The 17,909-nt window shown below is 40.1% G+C and overlaps 1 protein-coding gene across 2 annotated transcripts in view; it reads left to right on the top strand.

The window, feature by feature from the left end:
• Positions 1 to 17,909, top strand: part of KCNQ5 (potassium voltage-gated channel subfamily Q member 5) — a 469,107-nt gene that overhangs the window by 444,580 nt on the left and 6,618 nt on the right. For both annotated transcript variants that reach the window (XM_011380375.2, XM_011380376.1), the window contains one exon: positions 3,417 to 3,525. In XM_011380375.2, coding sequence (XP_011378677.1) covers positions 3,417 to 3,525 — 109 coding nt within the window. The remainder of the gene's footprint in view (positions 1 to 3,416; positions 3,526 to 17,909) is intronic.

Below are 17,909 nucleotides of genomic sequence, written 5' to 3'. Positions count from 1 at the left end.
AACTCTTTTACTCATTTGGGATGTTCCCAGCTCTATTTACAGTCAGTGCGAACATTATAATTTCAGTCTTTACTTTTGTGCTAATTGTGATAGTACACACCCATTGAAAAAGTTTTCCATTAACCTCTTAATAAAAGGACCCTGCATTTTATACTGTTTAATTGTTTGGACCTGCATCATCGTGTTATGGTTGGTTATATTGCATTTTCAAGCAGATAAGTCATTAATGCAGGCATTGCACTATCTGCCTTCCCTGTAACCTCTCCAGTGTTCCCCAGTTTTCTGAGGTATAAGAAAGGACCATGTTTAGAATTGGTCCTCACTAGAGTTCAGATACGGGAAAGCAGGCATTTGCCTCTATTTTGAAAGGCAGCATAAAATACTTTTGTGAATTCTGTCCTGGGAATCCTAATAAAGTGCATTATTTGATATTTCCTTTGGGGAGCTAACATCACAGGACTCCATAATGGTGCCTGGTGGTCTTGGCTCCGTCAGCCACTCAGCCTGTATGTGAGCTTCCCCACCCCCTTCTCCCACACCACACTCACCCTCCTTGCAGTTCCAGGGTAAGTGTATTTGCTGGTCTCCTTTGGAGTGTGGACTGGCTCGGCACATGGCCATGGTAACCACGCTGCTCCGAATCTGATCCTCTCTTAAGATTGGGGGATCACTTTACCTGAGACCACAATAGCCAGATACACAGAGCCATGTGAAGGAAAACGTAATGCAGGAGAAGGGAATCCAGGTGACAACAACAGAAGCAAGAAAGACAAAGCTAGAAAGAGTTGGAAGTTGAGACTTAGGGTCAGGCAGTGGTTAATAGTGCAGCTCCAAACCAACTGCCTAGATTTAAATTCTGGTTCTGTCACTTACTCTTCATGTGTCCTTGGGCAACTTTCTTAGCTTTTTGTGCCTCATTTTCATAATCTGTGTAACAGGAGGTAAAAATAATACATACTTCATGGGGTGGGTTTGTAGCAATTAATTAAAGTTCTTGGCACATAATTTAATTTCCCTAAAAAGCACTTACTATTATTATCATCATAATTATTGTTCTTGAGTGAAGACTTGGCAACCATGAAGAAAAGTTTTCCCAATTGTATTAGTTTCCAAGGGATGACATAACAAATTACTACAAACTGGGTGACTTGAAACAACAGGAATCTTTTCTCTCACAGTTCAAGAAATCAGGGTGTCACCAGGGTTGGTTTCTTCTGGAGTCTCTAAAGGAGAAAGCATCATGTGCCTCCCTCAGCTTCTAGTGGTTGCTAGCCATCTTCAGTGCTCGTGGCTTATAGACACATCACTCCAGTCTCTGCTGCCGTTTTCTCTGTGTTCCTGTGTCTTCTTTTCTATCTTACAGGGACGCTTTTGTCGGATTTAGGGCCCACCTTAATCCAGTATGACCTCATCTCAAACTTTATTTTAATTACATCTGCAAAGCCCCTTATTCTAAATGTCATATTCTGATGTTCCAAGTGGACACGAATTGGGGGGCAACACTATTCAGCCTACTACATCAACTAAGAGCAGGTTGGGATCAAATTGGAGGCTGAAATCATGAACAGATCCTGAAAGAATGTCATCTTGGGCATAATGTTATTCACTAAAAGTGTTGTGTTTTGTGGGTAATCAAGCAAAATGGGCTGGCTACCCTCAAGGTCATCACTGAGCCAGAACTCTGTCAAACACAGAATTAATCTATGTACTCTTGTTCAAACTGTGGTGAACTTCTCTGGAGAGAAGTTGAATGTACCCAGCAGGCACAGGCTGTACCCATCAGGCAGCACTTGTGCTGAGCTTGCCCGCTGCCCTCTCCTGACATGCTGCATGACACTACTGAACCACTGTTGAACACATTCTGACACTGAGTAATGCCATGGCAAGGGCGAGGGCTTTGGAGCCTGAGGGGACTGGATGCTCTGCAAATTACTAGCTCCACTTATCACTTTTATCTTCTCTGAGCCTCAATTTCAGCATCTAAGTATCAGGCATAGTATCACCACCAACTTGTAGAGTTGCTGTGAGTAAGAATACTAACTAGCTTCACCCAGGTGCCTGGCATAAATTTTAGTGCGTGATTGCTATTATTGTAAGGTGGTAGTTCTGACTCTCCCCACTTCCTAGGCTATAGGGCACCAGACCAGAGGGACCATGAGGAAGAGCTGTGAAAACCTGTTTCCACTACCACTTCCACTCTCAGCACACAGCAAACTTAGTAAACACACAGCAAACAGAGGCAGCTGAACAAAATGGCGCATCAACTGCATTTCATTACAAGCACTGCTTCAATGAATGGACCCCCAAAAGGTTTTCAGGATTTTTAACCCAATCAGGACAGCGCATGGCAATGTACCTTTCATGACCTAGCAAATGAACACTAGGCAGAGCAAAGACAACAGAAAGCAGTGTTAGTCCTTTAGCGCATGTCAGGGTTTAAAGAAGCTTAAATAGAATTTGAAGTCAATTTTTATTCATAAGTGAATTTTTATTACTTTAATACCAAAGTAATACATGTTCATTGTAGAAATTTTAGAAAGATAGCCAAGCAAAAATAATAAAATCATTCTTAATCCCAGATGTGTAGATTTATTTCTTTTATATTGTGACTTTTTTTTCCAGTCATTGGTCTTCAACATCATTTTTAACAGCTTTCCAATATTCCACTGTATAAACCTACCAATATTTATTTAATTCATCCTCCATTCCAAGAACTTTAATTTGTTTTCAATTATTTGTTGCTGAAAACAAAGCTTCAGTGATAAGAGTGTATTCCTTATTAATCTTATAAACTTCTACTAATTTGGTATTTACTATAACCCAAGCCCCTTTCTAAACTTTGCAATTAACCCAAAAGTTAATTTGCTTGGTTTATGAGGAACCAATTTTATTAGCCAATCTGAAAATCTCTCAGCATTAGCTGTTATCTTAAGCAAGCTCTCTCTCCTGGGCTACCTGTGTTCAATAACTGATAAGTAGCCAGTGTTCTTGGGTCTGATTGCTTGCTCATTTGTTCAGGGCATGGAGCTAACAGGGTCAATATCATAGGTTTCGAGCTCTGCATATACAGGTCATTTAGTTAAGTGTACGTAGACTGGTTCCCTACGTACCCCAAACGACTATTATTTAAATACTGGCTGTTAGTTTCAAAGAACTGGGCAAAAGAGCATGGGTGGATCAATACAAATCCACCACCACTAAATGAAATACAATGTGCCAACATCTTCATCTTCCCCATGGTGAGGTTGTAGAAAAAGAGAAGAAATAATATTGAGGAAGAACAACTTGCTGACCTGATATATATCTTGATTTATAAGCTTAGTCTTTGAGTTCCCCCTATTCTTATGTGAGACCAAGTTCAGCTGCATGTTTGAAATTGCTGACGGTGGTATTTAACCAGCAGTTTTTCTTTCCAGCTGACACAGCCCTTGGCACTGATGATGTATATGATGAAAAAGGATGCCAGTGTGATGTATCTGTAGAAGACCTCACCCCACCACTTAAAACTGTCATTCGAGCTATCAGGTTGGTGGAAAACTGTTGACGAAATGATTCGGAGACCTACCTCTGGTTATTTGAATTACTATATTGTTAAGTTATTTTCCCCGCAGGTAAATTTCCTGGAATAATTGCTTCCTCTTTTCCTATTCATCCACATGCCTATTAAATTCTGAAATATTTTTTCTTAATACGAAACTCTACTGTGTTCAACACAAAGTATGTTATAAAATGTGGGTTAGATTTGAAAAACCAGGCCACGTCAGCAAGATTACATGAGAATTGACTTGTCTTGTGGACTGGTTTCTTTAAGGACATTTAGTGTATAGATGCAACTGGACTTTTTAAAATTATTTTTTATGACGTTCCAATCCACGTTCTGTACTTTGTATTAAAGAAAAAGCCCTCTAGATTATTTCAAAACAGGTTCCGTTCTGAAAATGAGAAACCTAAAGCATTCTGCAGTTAGTTGCTCCTATCCTGCTGAAATGGAACTCTGAAAAGCTGATCTTAATACACTTCCTCTATCAATGACAGAAAGGTAAGCACGTACCCAAAGCAACTCATATCCAGGATCCACTCTCCAGAAAAAAAAAAAAAAAAAAAAAAGGTAAGCACGTACCCAAAGCAACTCATATCCAGGATCCACTCTCCAGGAAAAAAAAAAAAAAATCGGAATCTGGACTGCCACGTGCTCAGCCTTTAATCCCTTTGGGAAAATTTTTGTCTGTCAGGAAATGCTGAGTAACTCTCTATTGCAAAGAAATCGCTCTGATCTTTTTGGTTCTTTCTGCCCTTGCCAAAAAGTCAGAGGAAAGCTTAACTATGCAACCCAATTTAGCTATTCAGATACTTGGTCTAAACTCAGATATCAGTAAGATTGATTATTTACTTCCATTTTGAATTGGTCATTTGGCATCATGTTAGACATTGCTTTACTTTGTGGTTGGAAGTCCCCGGGAAAGCAGAAATGAGTTATAGAGGTTTTGGTAAATGTTTGTGGGGCAAAGAAGATTATGGTTTGATGAAACGTGTGTCCCAGAAGATGCTTAAATGTTATCTATAACCTAAAAAGAAGTGATGTATAGCCCAGTTACTTCCCAATAGAACCTGCAAGCAACAATCCCTATGCGTTGGGGGAACAACCGTCTTCTGTGCCATAGACCATCTCAGATTATGCTTATTGTCTCATCGTAATTGTTAATAACACTCATTGTCTTTCTCAAAATATCCCAGTTTAGACAATTACATGATCACCATACCTCCGAGGAACTGAGAAGCCTTGGACAATATTTAATCCCAGAAAACACAGCGATATGTAGTAAGATGATGCCTGAAGCCTTCATTTAAAGAGGCAGAAGGGATCTAGAACTGCACTGCCCGATACGATAACCACTGGCCACGTGAGGCTATTTAAATTTGAATTAATTAAAATTAAATAAAATTTAAAATTCAGTTCATCGGTAGCACCAACATTTAAAGTGCTCAGTAGCCACAGGTGGTTAGTGGCTACTCTGTTGGGCAGAGAAGATATAGTACATTTCCACCATTGCAGCAAGTTCTGTTGGACATTGCTAGAAGTCACCTTGAAATTGTTTAGATTCATTCATTATACCCATCAAAGACCCTAAAGTGAGGGTAAGGCAATTCATTCACAGATTAGTCTGACTTGCAACAAGTAAGGTAATAATGTTATCTAATGGGAGCAGATTAGGTTTCCTAAAAGTCACACTTAATCCAGTTTGTGCCATTTCTCAAGACCTGCAGAAGCTTTCTACTTTTGCCTCGCAACCCATAAAAAGAACTGCAAGAAAGAAAATGAAACAGGTTTATTCTGCTAGCGAAGCACTTTAGCAGCAGCTTAAGATTTTCTTTCTTATACCTTCCTACTGAAACTTGACTGATTTTTGTAAAGACCTTTGCAGAATTCCCTTCTTTTCAGAATTCTTTCTCGGTTCTTATTTTTAACAGGACTTTGTTATTTACATGTCTCTCCTTTTTGTGGATTTTGGAAGCCTTCTGCTTGCTACTTGGTGACACTTGAGAGGGATGTTTTTCTCCTCCATGTCATGATTCCGATTAGTGGGTAATTTTTTTCTAACTTCCAAGTTCTGCTTAAAATTGTTGGACTCTATTAAAACATAACGACTGCATTCAATAGTTAATAACTAATTTGAAGTTTTTGACTCAAGATAGCACTTAATTCCTAAAAATAGCAACCAATACAATTAGCAGTTCTGAAAAGCAGTTTGCAAACATACGTCCCTAAATCTTATGAATGTGTCCTTTTCTTAAGTTTAATTACTTAAATAAACTGAACATCAGTTGACTGGAATATTTTTTGCCAAAACATGCTCACTTCTTACGGCTCACCTAAAATAATATCTTGTATGTATATTACTGATTGCAGGTATGAACCATCTATTATTCATCTCTAAAATAGCAACTTTGTTTTGGCATTTTCCTTGATCTTTTTGGTTGTTGTATTATTTAATATGACTACTTGAACATGCCTTTTGTCTTCCGGTAGTTTTTCTTAAAAACCAAATTAAAATGTGTAACAGAAAATATGTATTCCATTGCAAGGATGATAGCAGGAAAAATGACATTGTTATCTTCACAAAAAGCAAAGTAGGAATTCTTATTTTCAGTTATTAATATTTAGTAAGCATCTGCCATTTTATAGTTATTTCTGAGAGTAAAAATTCTCAGGTAATAAGGTGATGATTAAGGCTACTCCTCAAACTTGTCTGGGTTCTATTACCTGAATATACTTTGAGACTTTTTTTTAATGAATGACATCACTTTTTGTAGTACTGAACAATGGCTATTCTTAGACATTTTCAAAATATGTCTTAAGAGACAAAAGAATACATAGTTTTGTATAGTTCCTCCAAGGTTACTACAGATTAGTCTCAAAATATTAGTTAGTGGGAATGCACAGTTACTGGAAATATGTTTTCAAACTCATGTCTGCGAGTGAAGACTGTGCTTATTTTTAACAAAAGTTCTATATCTTGTTAATGATATAATTCAAACAATGTTAAGTGTCTTTTCATCCACTCAGAAATTAATTTCTACATAGAAAGATGAAATTAGCAGAGAAGTAAACAGGTTGACAAGCAAATTAATAAACGCCTGAACATTTTGCACACTCACTTTTCACTCTATTATGGTATATTCATTTGATATGGCTGCCATAACAAAATACCACAGACTGGATAGCTTAGCCAACAGAAACTTATTTTCTCCTAGTTCTGGAGACTTGAACTCCAAGATCACAGGGTCAGCAGGGTTGGTTTCTTCTGAGGCCTCTCTCCTTGGCTTGCAGGTGGCCATCTTCTCACAGTATTTTTACATGGTCTTTCCTCTGTGCACCCACTTGTCTGTGTCCAAACTTCCCCTTCTTATGACACCAGTCAGATTGGATTAGGGCCTACCCTAAAAGTTTCATTTTAATTTAATCGCCTCTTTAAAGGCCCTATCTCCAAATACAGTTACATTCTGAGGTATGGAGGTTAGGGCTTTAACATATGAATTTTGGGGCTACACAACTCAGCCCATAACACATGGCAAGACATCTGTTTCCATATCACTGGAAAATATTTTCTCAGACACAATATCGAAATTTTCAGATTTAAAAAAAAAGTCTATCAATTACCTAGATATGTTCCATCACAATATCAAACATCTAGCTATTTAGGACTATCTGAAGAAATTGACTAACTTATCTTTTAGGTTTGCACTTGGCATTGTGTAAACACTATGTAAGTGTGAATCCTGGGCAAAATTCCACACAAAAATTAATATGTCATTTATTTGAAATAATAAATAGATTTTTTAAAGTTATATTCAGTACCTCTCTATATTTATAAAAAGGTCACAGATAATATTTTTTTAAGTACAAAAGAAACGTTTGTATTTGTTTTCCTGTACCAAACTGACTAGATAAATTCTTAGATATGCATATCCAGGGAACATACAAGTGCTAGGCAATTGGGGAGAGAACTTTGTCAGTTAAAATGTTGCAATGCAAAGCTTACCTGCTTCTCACCAGTATTTTTTCAAAGAATTACTTTAGGATCAAGGCCACACTTAACGAGATCCTCAACAATTGTTCTCTTGTCAGCTTGTTTTATACAACCATGTTTTCTGCCAGTCACCAAGAAGTGAATCAGAATACTGTACAACCTGTTCGATAACCTGAACAAACCAGTGGAGCTTACTCATTATTTTGAAAAGAAATGCCCAAGAAGTTGTTGATTGTATCATGTTCTTAACTTCTCTTAGTATCTCTATGCCATAATCACCGTGCCTGCTGTGCTTCACTTATATCCAACCTTTTATTTCCCAGGCCGAACCAGCCATCTAGAGAAATAAGTAAATAAGGTCTTGGGTGATAGCCGAAAGAATTCTTTAGCTGAAGCTGCAGCCCAACTTCACCTGGCACCGCTGGCTCATTCCACCCCACCCTTCACCCTCCCCAGAGCTGCTCAGAAAAGGTAGTCCAAGAAACAAAAGCCTCTGTGTGCCCTCTGTGCCTCATTTTCTCATTGGTGGAGTGAGGATGGTAATAATATTGATCTTGTGGGGTTGTGGGGAGGATTCAATGAATTAACATTTGCAGAGCACTTAGGACAGTGCTGGGCACATGGTGAGCACTATATAAACGCTAGCCGTTACAGCCTCTGGGCTCCTTAGTACCTTCTTAGCATGCTGCCTCCACTGCCTGTCTTCCATTGAGGCAAGACCCTCTCCTTTCTGAGCCCCACCTGCTCCCACGGTGCATACATGAGAGGAGCACTTCTTTCTCTCTTCTGAAGGGGTGCTCCCAACTTCCAAACATTTGCAACTTTGCCCACCTGCACCCTCTGCAGGAAGCATTTGCTGTTACCCCTTGAAGTCACCTCTTCACCACCTACACTGAGGAGTCACTCAGACTAATGCCACTCAAGGCTGGAAGAACAATTTTTTCACTCAACCATGAGGCAGTGTTCCAAGTAGCCCTCTCCCCCTTTGTCCACTGGGTGAGCTTGCTGCCCCCGCAGGCACCTTCCCAAGAAGTAAGAAGACAATGAAAGGTAGAGGGTACCTGTCTTCTCCCTCACCCACCCACACAGAGGCCTGACCATAAACCCTCTAAAGTTCCTCCCAGAGTTCATACACTCAAAAAACTATGTTGAGCTTCTAGCCTGCACCAGGCACAGGGTTAAATGTTAACAAGAAAGATGTATCCCTGCTCAGAGTGAGAGGAGTTGCCAGAAAAGTAAAGGGTCAGTTAAGATGCAGAGTAACATATCACTGCAATAACAGAAGTCTGGATGTTTGGGCGGACATAACGTCGGCACTTACATGGGAGGGGGCATTCAGGAAGACTTTCTGGAAGAAAGGGTATCCGAGCAGAGATCTGGTAGATGTGTAGGCTCCAGGCAGGTTAGTGAAGAGGTGTATGTTTAGGCAGAGGGAACTGCAATGGCCCGGAACCAGAGGAGAAAGTGACATTAGAAAGTATTCATGTTGGAGGAGGACAGAGGATGTGGGGAGGGCAAGTTAGACTGAAAAGAGGAGCAGAGACCATTATAACAAGCAGGAAGGCATGCAGGCTTTTAAGTACAGAAGTAAATTTATCAGATTGATGCTTTATCTTAACACTTAGAAAGATGATTTTGATTGCAATGTAAAGAACAGACTGGAAAGAAGCGACTATTAGAATACCTGGATCTGCTTGGGGCCTGAGCCAGGCAGTCATGGTGAAGAGTAGTGAAGGATGGATTTCAGAGCTCCTCAGATATAAAAAATGATAGGATTTGGATATTTACTGGTTGGAGACGATGGAGTAAAAGAGGAAGAGGAATCGAGGGTGATTCATCTAGGTGCCTCGTCAGACAGAGGCCAGCTTTGGGGAAGATGGTACGTTGTTGCAGGTGTCGAGTTTGGGGGTCACAGTGAAGCCCAGCAGGCAGGTGGATCCCTACCTAGATCTGAGGCCCTGGGGGAAAATCTGGCATGAGGACAGACTTGTTAGTCATCAGTACGGAAGTGTCACCCTGGGGAGAGTGTGGGAGTAAAGAAAGAAGGGTGATCGGCAAGCACAGAAGCTGAGGCTCACAAATACATAAGGAGCAGCAAGAGGAAGAAGGTTCTGATGGAGACAGACTCGAAGCAGCCACGCAGGTGGAAACCAGGAGAGTGTGGTGGAAGTGAAGCCAGAGGAGTGTTTCGGGTAGGAGGCAGAGTGGTCAACTGCGTAAATGTCACCTAGGGGTCAAAAAGATAAAGCGTGAGAGGGTCCTTCAAAAGTGGCAACATGGAAGTCACCAGTGACTTTGGAGAAAAATACAGTAGAGGCAAAAACGTTTGGAGTCAGAGCATGAACTTTTAAAAACAATCTATCAGAATCTTGCACTCTAATAGAAACATAGATGAGGTGTCAAGAATTCCTTTATAACTAGCAAAGACTCATCAGCTCTTCTAAATTGCTCAGATCTGATCATCGAAGAGAAGAACTGCTGCTGACATGTCAGCGTTTCGGAGGTGGGTTATGCAAATCAGTCCTCGGTGTAACCCTGGAATAAGCGATGAGGTTTCCCAGTTTTCTCGCTCTTGTAATCCTTCCTTTTCTGAAAGGCAGGAATGGGACCATGCTCTTGACCATCCCCTAAAATGCATTTTCAACTCTGAATTTTTCTTAGATCTCACTTCGTACTTCAGACAAGAATATTCCACAAATAGAGAAGAAGAGGCATGTGTTTGCCATTGTAGGTTTTTGTTAAATCTACAAGCTGTTTAATCATCACCAGCTCTTAATTGTGCTGATGGCATTTCTGCTATTTCAGCAGAGGTGAGGAGTCTTTGTTTGCAAGTCACCAGTAAGGCGTTCTTGACAGCCAAGGCTACGACTTGTTACAGTAAAAGACACTGCTGGAAGAACATTTCATGGATCATTTAGCACATATTTTTAAAATCAGCTAATATATTCCCTAGAATATTCTTTTTGTTTGTTTCTGTTCTGAAGATAATCGTGGCCACGTTTGGCTCTGAGGCTGCATTAAACTAATGTTTTCACTGAAGATGAACTGACTTTGCAGCATCTAATTTTTAATTTTATATTTGGTTGTAATTTAAACTGAATCTCCTATTCATTGCTGTGACTGAAAATACTTAAGAGCAATCAGCATGTGTGGGCATTTATTTATTTATTTATTTACTTGTTACTAAGATTTTATACTCCTAGGAAAATAAAATTCCCAAATTTAGGTACTAAATCAGCGTTCACAAAATCCTGAGAGAAAAGTTACCATTTACAGACTTGCTTGGATCCAAAAGTTATCGCTTGGGTTTTATTCTTTACCCTATCACTTTAAAAGAAAACCTAACGAAATGTACAGGAGAGCCTACTAGATCCTGAATATGAAGCACAATAATGACAAGCATTAGAAAAATATCCCTACTCCCAGTGGTGAAAACAGTATGGCACAGAACTTTCTTGATCTCTCGGTCAGCCAAGTGAGGCATCTGCTCACCCCTGCAGTGGACTATATACAAATGAAGCTAATTTGCATGTCCCTATGAAGAGTTGAAAGTAAGAAAATGAGACAAGTCGGTATATCCAGAAACTCCTGGGGTTCCCTAGTCACTGGCTAGGAGCCCAATCTGAGATGAAAGAAGGGTGGAGTGGTCTTGGATATATAATTCTATAACCAGCTCTGAAGGGTTTTCAAAGTCTGAATACTATATATTTGACCCTTGAACAACATAGAGATTAGAGATGCAAACCCCTGCCCCCATGCAGTCAAAAATCTGCATATAACTTCAGAATCTTTACTGCAAATAGCCTACTGTTGACCAGAAGCCTTACCTATAACATATACAATTAACTCATGTTTTGTATGTTATATGTATTACATACTGTATTCTTACGATAAAGTAAGCTATAGAAAAAATCTTAAGAACATCATAAGGAAAATACATTTGCAGTATTTATTGAAAAAAATCTGCATATGAGTGGGCCTAAGCACGTTGTTCAAGGGTCAATTGTATACACAAGTGCAATCTCTATTATTGAATCATGTTTCTGTATTGATAGGAAAATAGCATTAATAAATCATCCAAACAAGTAATACATATACCTTCAATAGTGATCCAAATTATCAACTTCCATAGGCCTTGCTGTCTGCTGAATTTGCCCTATGATCAAGACCATACTTTGTCCAATCTCTAAAAAGCGAGAGAAGGCTACCTTGGGAGAGATTCAGTGATCAGAAGGGTCACCTCACGAATGAGCCCTGAGATCCTTGCTTTCAAGGCAAATAGTGGCTATGTTTCTCACAGAGAGTCAGAAATCAAGGGATAGTTTTCCAAACTGGGAAGGAAGGGGATGTGGAATGCACGTCAGTAGAGTAAATCAACCCAATTAGCCAACATAAAGTCAAAGAGGGGTCGAGAGGAGAAACACACATCCACTCAAAAATATAAGATCTAGGAATATAATGGGGCCATTCCTGGAGCCTGGAGGAATTCAATAATTATACTGCAGAGGTAGGGGAGCAAAGTGGGTAAAAGGACTGTCATCTCCTCCAGCAATTGTTTCCTATCACCTCTACCAACCGAGGGTAAACTCTCCTCTTCTGCACACCCTCATCAGCCTGTGCTTCTCACCACCTTTCATTCACTGAGTGGATTATGACTGCCTGCTTGTCTGTCTGCCCCACACAACTGGAGTGCTCAAGCAGCAGGGTATGTTTCTTCATTGATGTATCCACAGCATCTAGCACAGGGCCTGGCTCTTGGCAGGCATGCTATAAATGTCTGATGAGTGAGTGAGTGAATGAATGAATGAACTCTTGAGTCCCACTCGGCAGGCACACCTTTGGCATTATTTGGGGAAGCAGTGGCACTGAGCTCATCTAAAAAGCTCCAGGCTCTGAGGAATCAGACTCTTGAATCCCATCAGAGCTCCCAGTGCAGGACTGTTGCCTTCCACCAGGACTACAGAGAGAAAGAGACTGTAGACCAAGTGATCGTTGGAGGCTTCTTCAACTCTGCCAGCAGAGTCAGTGCACCTCAACGCCTAGCACAGTGGCCAGCACACCTAGGAGGTGCTCGATAAATATTCATTGAAAGAATGAATCAATCATTCACCTGGCATTCTCCTTCACTTCCAAGGTAGCCCTTTGAAAAACTAATTGATCTTAACTAATTCTTGCATGCAAACTGCAGTCCTGACTCCGGCGAGGAGGCCCAGAAAGCATTTGGGTTCTGATTGGAGGCCTGACACCAAGCCACACTGACACTTTGCCTAATGGATATAATTTGTGTGACTTAAAAGACTTATGCAAAACCCACCGTCACTTTTTTGCATGAAGGCAGGGAGTACGGAGATTGTTCTACCTCCACCACCACCCCAATCCCACCTCCATTTCAGTCGTTCTCAATCTGAGCTGCACTTTAGAATCACCTAGAGTTTTATAAAATCTCTGGACCACACCCTGGAGCAATTAAAACAGAATTTCTGAATGTGCCACCCAGGCATCGGCATTTTTTAAGCTCCCTGTCTGATTCCAATGAGCAGCCAAGCTTGAGAAGAACTGCTGTCTTTATAGTCAATCAATCTGCCTCTTCAGTTCACAGTCGGCTGAGCCCTCTCCACCCTGCACATGGTTTGGCTGCTGGCCGGGCCCGTCCATCTGTTTGGTGGCGGCAACAGTCACTGCCACTTCTGTTTCTAATCATTCTTATCTTTGCATATTCATGCGCAATGTTTTTACCCTGATTTAGAGGGCTGGAACAAGACTTTTGCAAGATTTTATAACTCATGGCAGCACAACAAATGCACCTACATTTCCTTATAAGTGCACATGTGTTTGAGTGTATATATAGATATATTCTACCCAGAGTTTAACTTTGCCGTAGTTATTTTTTCATGCTCAGAAAATTGTATAAGCAGTTTTAAGACCAGTTGCCAGTTTAGGTTTGTCATGAATCTTTTCCCCCCTCTAGTGGTAGTACTGAGGCATGTCAGCTTTGTGCAATAGCTTGCCTTCTCTTAGACTCCTAGCCTTTTAGTTCCCCCACCACATCAGTGAGGCTAGCTTTAGGGCCTTTTGCTCTTGCTATTTGCATTAGCTCCGGTGGTGCAAATTATCCTCATAAAGAGAAGAAGCCAATGAGAGTGTGACTTACTCTTCAGCATTTTGTCGTTCCTCCAAAGGACCTTCCAACAACACCGGTAAGAATGAGCCATTCACTTAGCAAAATTTTATTGAGCACCTATTACGAGCAAAGCACAAATGAGTAAAAAGAGCTGTTTCATATCAAAGTATCTTTTCTGTTGTCATGATTTTGTGTTAAAATAGTATCTTAATATTAAGACAATAGTAGAACATCATGATTAAGAGCTCGGCACTAGAGCCAGACTGATTCAAATCCCAGTCCTATACTTACTAACCATTTAAACCCAAGCAAGTTACCTAACATCTTTGTGCTTCAGTCTTCTTATCTGCAAAATGGAGATGACGAATAGTACCTTTCTCATGGATTATACTATAAAGTACTGCCTGACATTACCATCATCTTAATCATTAAATGTATCTAAAGGCCCTAATTTTACTTTAAAATGATTTACTCAAACACTTCTTTCTACAAGGCAATACATAGTTTATATTAAACTTCTTTTATAAGCATGCAAGAGGCCATCAAGGTCTTCTGCCTCTTTTTCCCAGGCCAGTTCACAGGCTTTAGTTTATTCCTGGCTTCAAAGCATTTCCTCACAGCTCTTATCTAGAACAGGGGTTGGCAAACTACATTGGGGGCCAAAAGCCAACCCGATGCTTGTTTCTGTAAATAGTTTTATTGGAACAGATCTACACTCATTGGTGTGTGTGTGGTCTGTGGTTGCTCCCATGCTATAATGCAGAGTTGAGTGGTTTCGACAGAGACCATACGACCCATAAAGCATAAAATATTTACTATCTGGCCCTTTACAGAAAATGCTTGCAGCCCCTTGTCTAGACTATGAGTTGCTCTGGATGTATGCCCAGCTGCATTTGAAGAATGAAGATCTGTAACATTCGGGCTAGCCTATGCAAGAACCAAGATGGAAAATCAGCTTTTTCTCTTCCGCCTGCCAAGCCAGGACTCCCCTAACTCCCAGCTCTCCTTTCTCCTCATCACTCTGTAATTATAAGTCTTAATATCTGAAATTCAATGATCTTAAAGAGAACAAAAATCAAAAAATTGAAAGACCTTTCAAATGCATAGTGTGACAGCTACTTTGAACATTTTCTTCAATTTCAGTACCCTCATATGTTTCCTGAAATTGAGAATTATTGGACTCTGGACCTCATTTCTTCCTGCAAATAACCAGAAAATGGCCTACTGGCTCCTTCTGTTCACAAAAGCTCATTGTGCAGTTGTAGCTACTGGCTGGGAAATATACACTGTTAAGCAAACTGATGACTACAGTGAAACTGATATGTATATCCTACAACTGGGGTACAGTCAGCAAAAGGCTCCTAGGAGTAGAAAACATTACAGTTATTGGAGGTAAGGAAGCACATTAGCCATGGCCTGGATCCTGGAGAGGGCCCTTTGAGAGAATGGAGGTGGCTAATTTGAAGGGCAGAGCACATTCCAAGCATGAGATCCCCTTTGGGAAGACAGAGATGGAGTTGGGTTGAACAGACTAATGGGTTGAACAGACTTACTTGTGTGAAGAGTGTCAGAAAGTACAGGAAACAGTAGGAGTTCAGACAAGTAGACAGCCTAGACGTTCTCCTTAACCTTTAATAGGCTAAGTGCTGTGACCCACTCTGTCATGCTAGCTTAGTGGAATGGTAAAAACACAGGCCTTGGCATCAGCAATAACCTGCTTCTTACTAGTTGTGTGACTTTGAACAAGTTACTCATCCTCCTGAGCTTTCACTTGACTCAAATATGAAAGGTGGGAGATTCTTAAGAGTTTTGAGTTGGCATAATGCAGATAAAGTGCTTAACATAGCGCCAGCCATCCGGTAGAGTCATCACTACTGGAGACCCAATCGACATTAAATTGATCTTCCTTAAGAAGATCTGTGTCTTGCTCATGAAGATAAGCAAGACATATCCTCACTATCCAGCTCTGTGTCCGGTAGATGGAAACTGTGCTCTCATGTCACGTTCATTGCATTGTAGAGACAGAAGCAGTTTTAGACATCCCAGTGACAGCCAGAGAAATGAGGAAATGCTGCAGGGAACGAGGATGACAAGACTAACAAGTCGGAGGTGCTTTCTTGGGTTTAGCTTGTTCTCTCAGGTTTTCTGCTCTCTACCTTCTGATTTCTACCATAAAAATCATGTCCAGTCCCTGGAGAAGTGCAAGGGGATTGGGTAGAGGGAGGGAGGCTTAGGTTATTGCATGATATACACATTTCAGATCACCTGATTCTGATGACCAAGGGTCTTACCTCAAAAAGGATCATCTTATAATGGCTAAAATGGTCAGAAACCCCAGGTAGTGCACCTCGCACTCACTATCCCTTAGATGGACATGACTGTTGGAAGCACTTAGAGTAGTCTCCTAGGAACAAAAAACTGAAGTTTTACTCTTTTTAGACTTTAACCACTTATTTTCATCTCTGTTTTCTTGATAGTCCTATGATACTGTGAAATTCATTCGGCCAACATAATTTCTATTCATTCAAACTCTTCCCCCTCCCCACCCTGAACAGTTCCATTTTGCCATTAGCTCTCACTTCACATTTGGCACTTATTGGGTTACAGTATGATTTATTCCTTGACTTTCAATGTTTTTGTCTTTCTCCTTCCTCATAATAACAGCTTATTGTGGTGATTTAATTGCTTGTGAGATGCAAATTGTATTGGTTATCTAAGGAAAAAAATATATTTTTATGATTTTTCAGAAGCAATTCTATTTAAATAACTCTTTTCTAAACCAGGCAGGGTCCTAACTATCAATGAATAAATACTTCTTTTACTTTTTGTATTCATGGAAAAGCGTTAAAAGCTTATGCTGTCCCCAAAATGTGCCTGAAGACCTCAGATCTATTCTAAGGCATTCTTTTTAGAGGATCTCTACAAGAGTCTGCCTCATCACAAACACAATACACTTTGAACAACTAAAGAGTAGCTGATTCTCATTCATTTGTTCAGCCAGCATTTATTGAATCTTGAATCCTTCCCAGGGGATGTGGTAAAAACCACAGTCTCTGACATCAGTAAAACAATGGATGAGATGAATGTCACAGATTTAGCTACATGACAGCACATTTTAGAGCACGGAGCAAGACCATCTACCCCCGTGGGAGAGGTCAGGAAAGATTTCCTAGAGAAGTCAATGCTCGAACTAAACCCAGAACAGTGAGCATTTTAGGTAGAGTGCAAAGACAGAATCCTAATAAATGAGGACTTTTGGTGACAAGAAAATCCTGAAGAGCTAGAGTGCAGTCTGCATACTGAGGAATGAATAGAGATGATCACCTGGAGAGAGAGAAGGCAGGAGCTCTTGCCATCAGTTACTCTCTTCTCTCTCCAGTTGCCCACCCAGTCTCCTTGGTAGAGCTTCTAGACAAACAAACCTCTTTTGTTCATTAAACTCTATGACAAGTGTTGGATTATCAAGGGGAAAAGACAAGCCTGCATTCCAGGTCTTCATACAGTCTGGTGGAGGAGGCTAATATGTAAGCAAATAATTACAATGTGGTCCGTTAGGCACTAAAATAGAGGTTGATAGACAAGTGATAACTGCTTTGAAAGACTCACAGAAATTTCTATAAAAGAAGTGACTTAAGAGCTGAGTTTTAAAGATAGTATAGGATTTTAGAAAGAGGAAATAGCATGGGCAAATAATTGAATGGTGTTTTGTGGACCCACAGATATTTTATTATTTTTGGAACCTCAAGTGCCAAAGAAGTGGGAGAGGATGAAGTGAGAGAAGTAGATAGAGGCCAGTCCATAAACAGCCTTATAGGATATGCTAAAGAATTTGATGTTTACCCCATAGGCACCATAGAAAACCAATGAAGGCTGTTGGAGGGAGGGGTTACAGTAATATGGATGGTCATCTTTGCATTTCGAAAGGTTTATTCTTTTTAAGGCTAGAGTAGTGCAGATGGAAAGGAGGGAACAGTTTCAAGAGCTATTGGTACATGCTTGGTCTGCCCTTAAAAAAGGCAAAATGACTGTCGATCCTTGATATAAATTATTGATTTCAAAAATACTTATGCTTTTAAACACTCCCTCTACATTTATAAAACATATTACCTGATTCAGAATTCTCTTATCTCACCTCAGATCTCTTTCATGTTTTTGTTTACAACCCACAACAAGCCAGTAAAGAAAATCTACTTGATCTCCATCTTAGAAAACTTAACCTTTTTTTTCATTTCCATATATAAGTATAGCTGGTATACAAT

This window comes from Pteropus vampyrus, unplaced genomic scaffold (assembly GCF_000151845.1).
Source record: "Pteropus vampyrus isolate Shadow unplaced genomic scaffold, Pvam_2.0 Scaffold393, whole genome shotgun sequence".
NCBI lineage: Eukaryota > Metazoa > Chordata > Mammalia > Chiroptera > Pteropodidae > Pteropus > Pteropus vampyrus.
The sequence above is the reverse complement of the archived record's forward strand: the minus strand, read 5'-3'. Positions and strand labels throughout refer to the sequence as shown.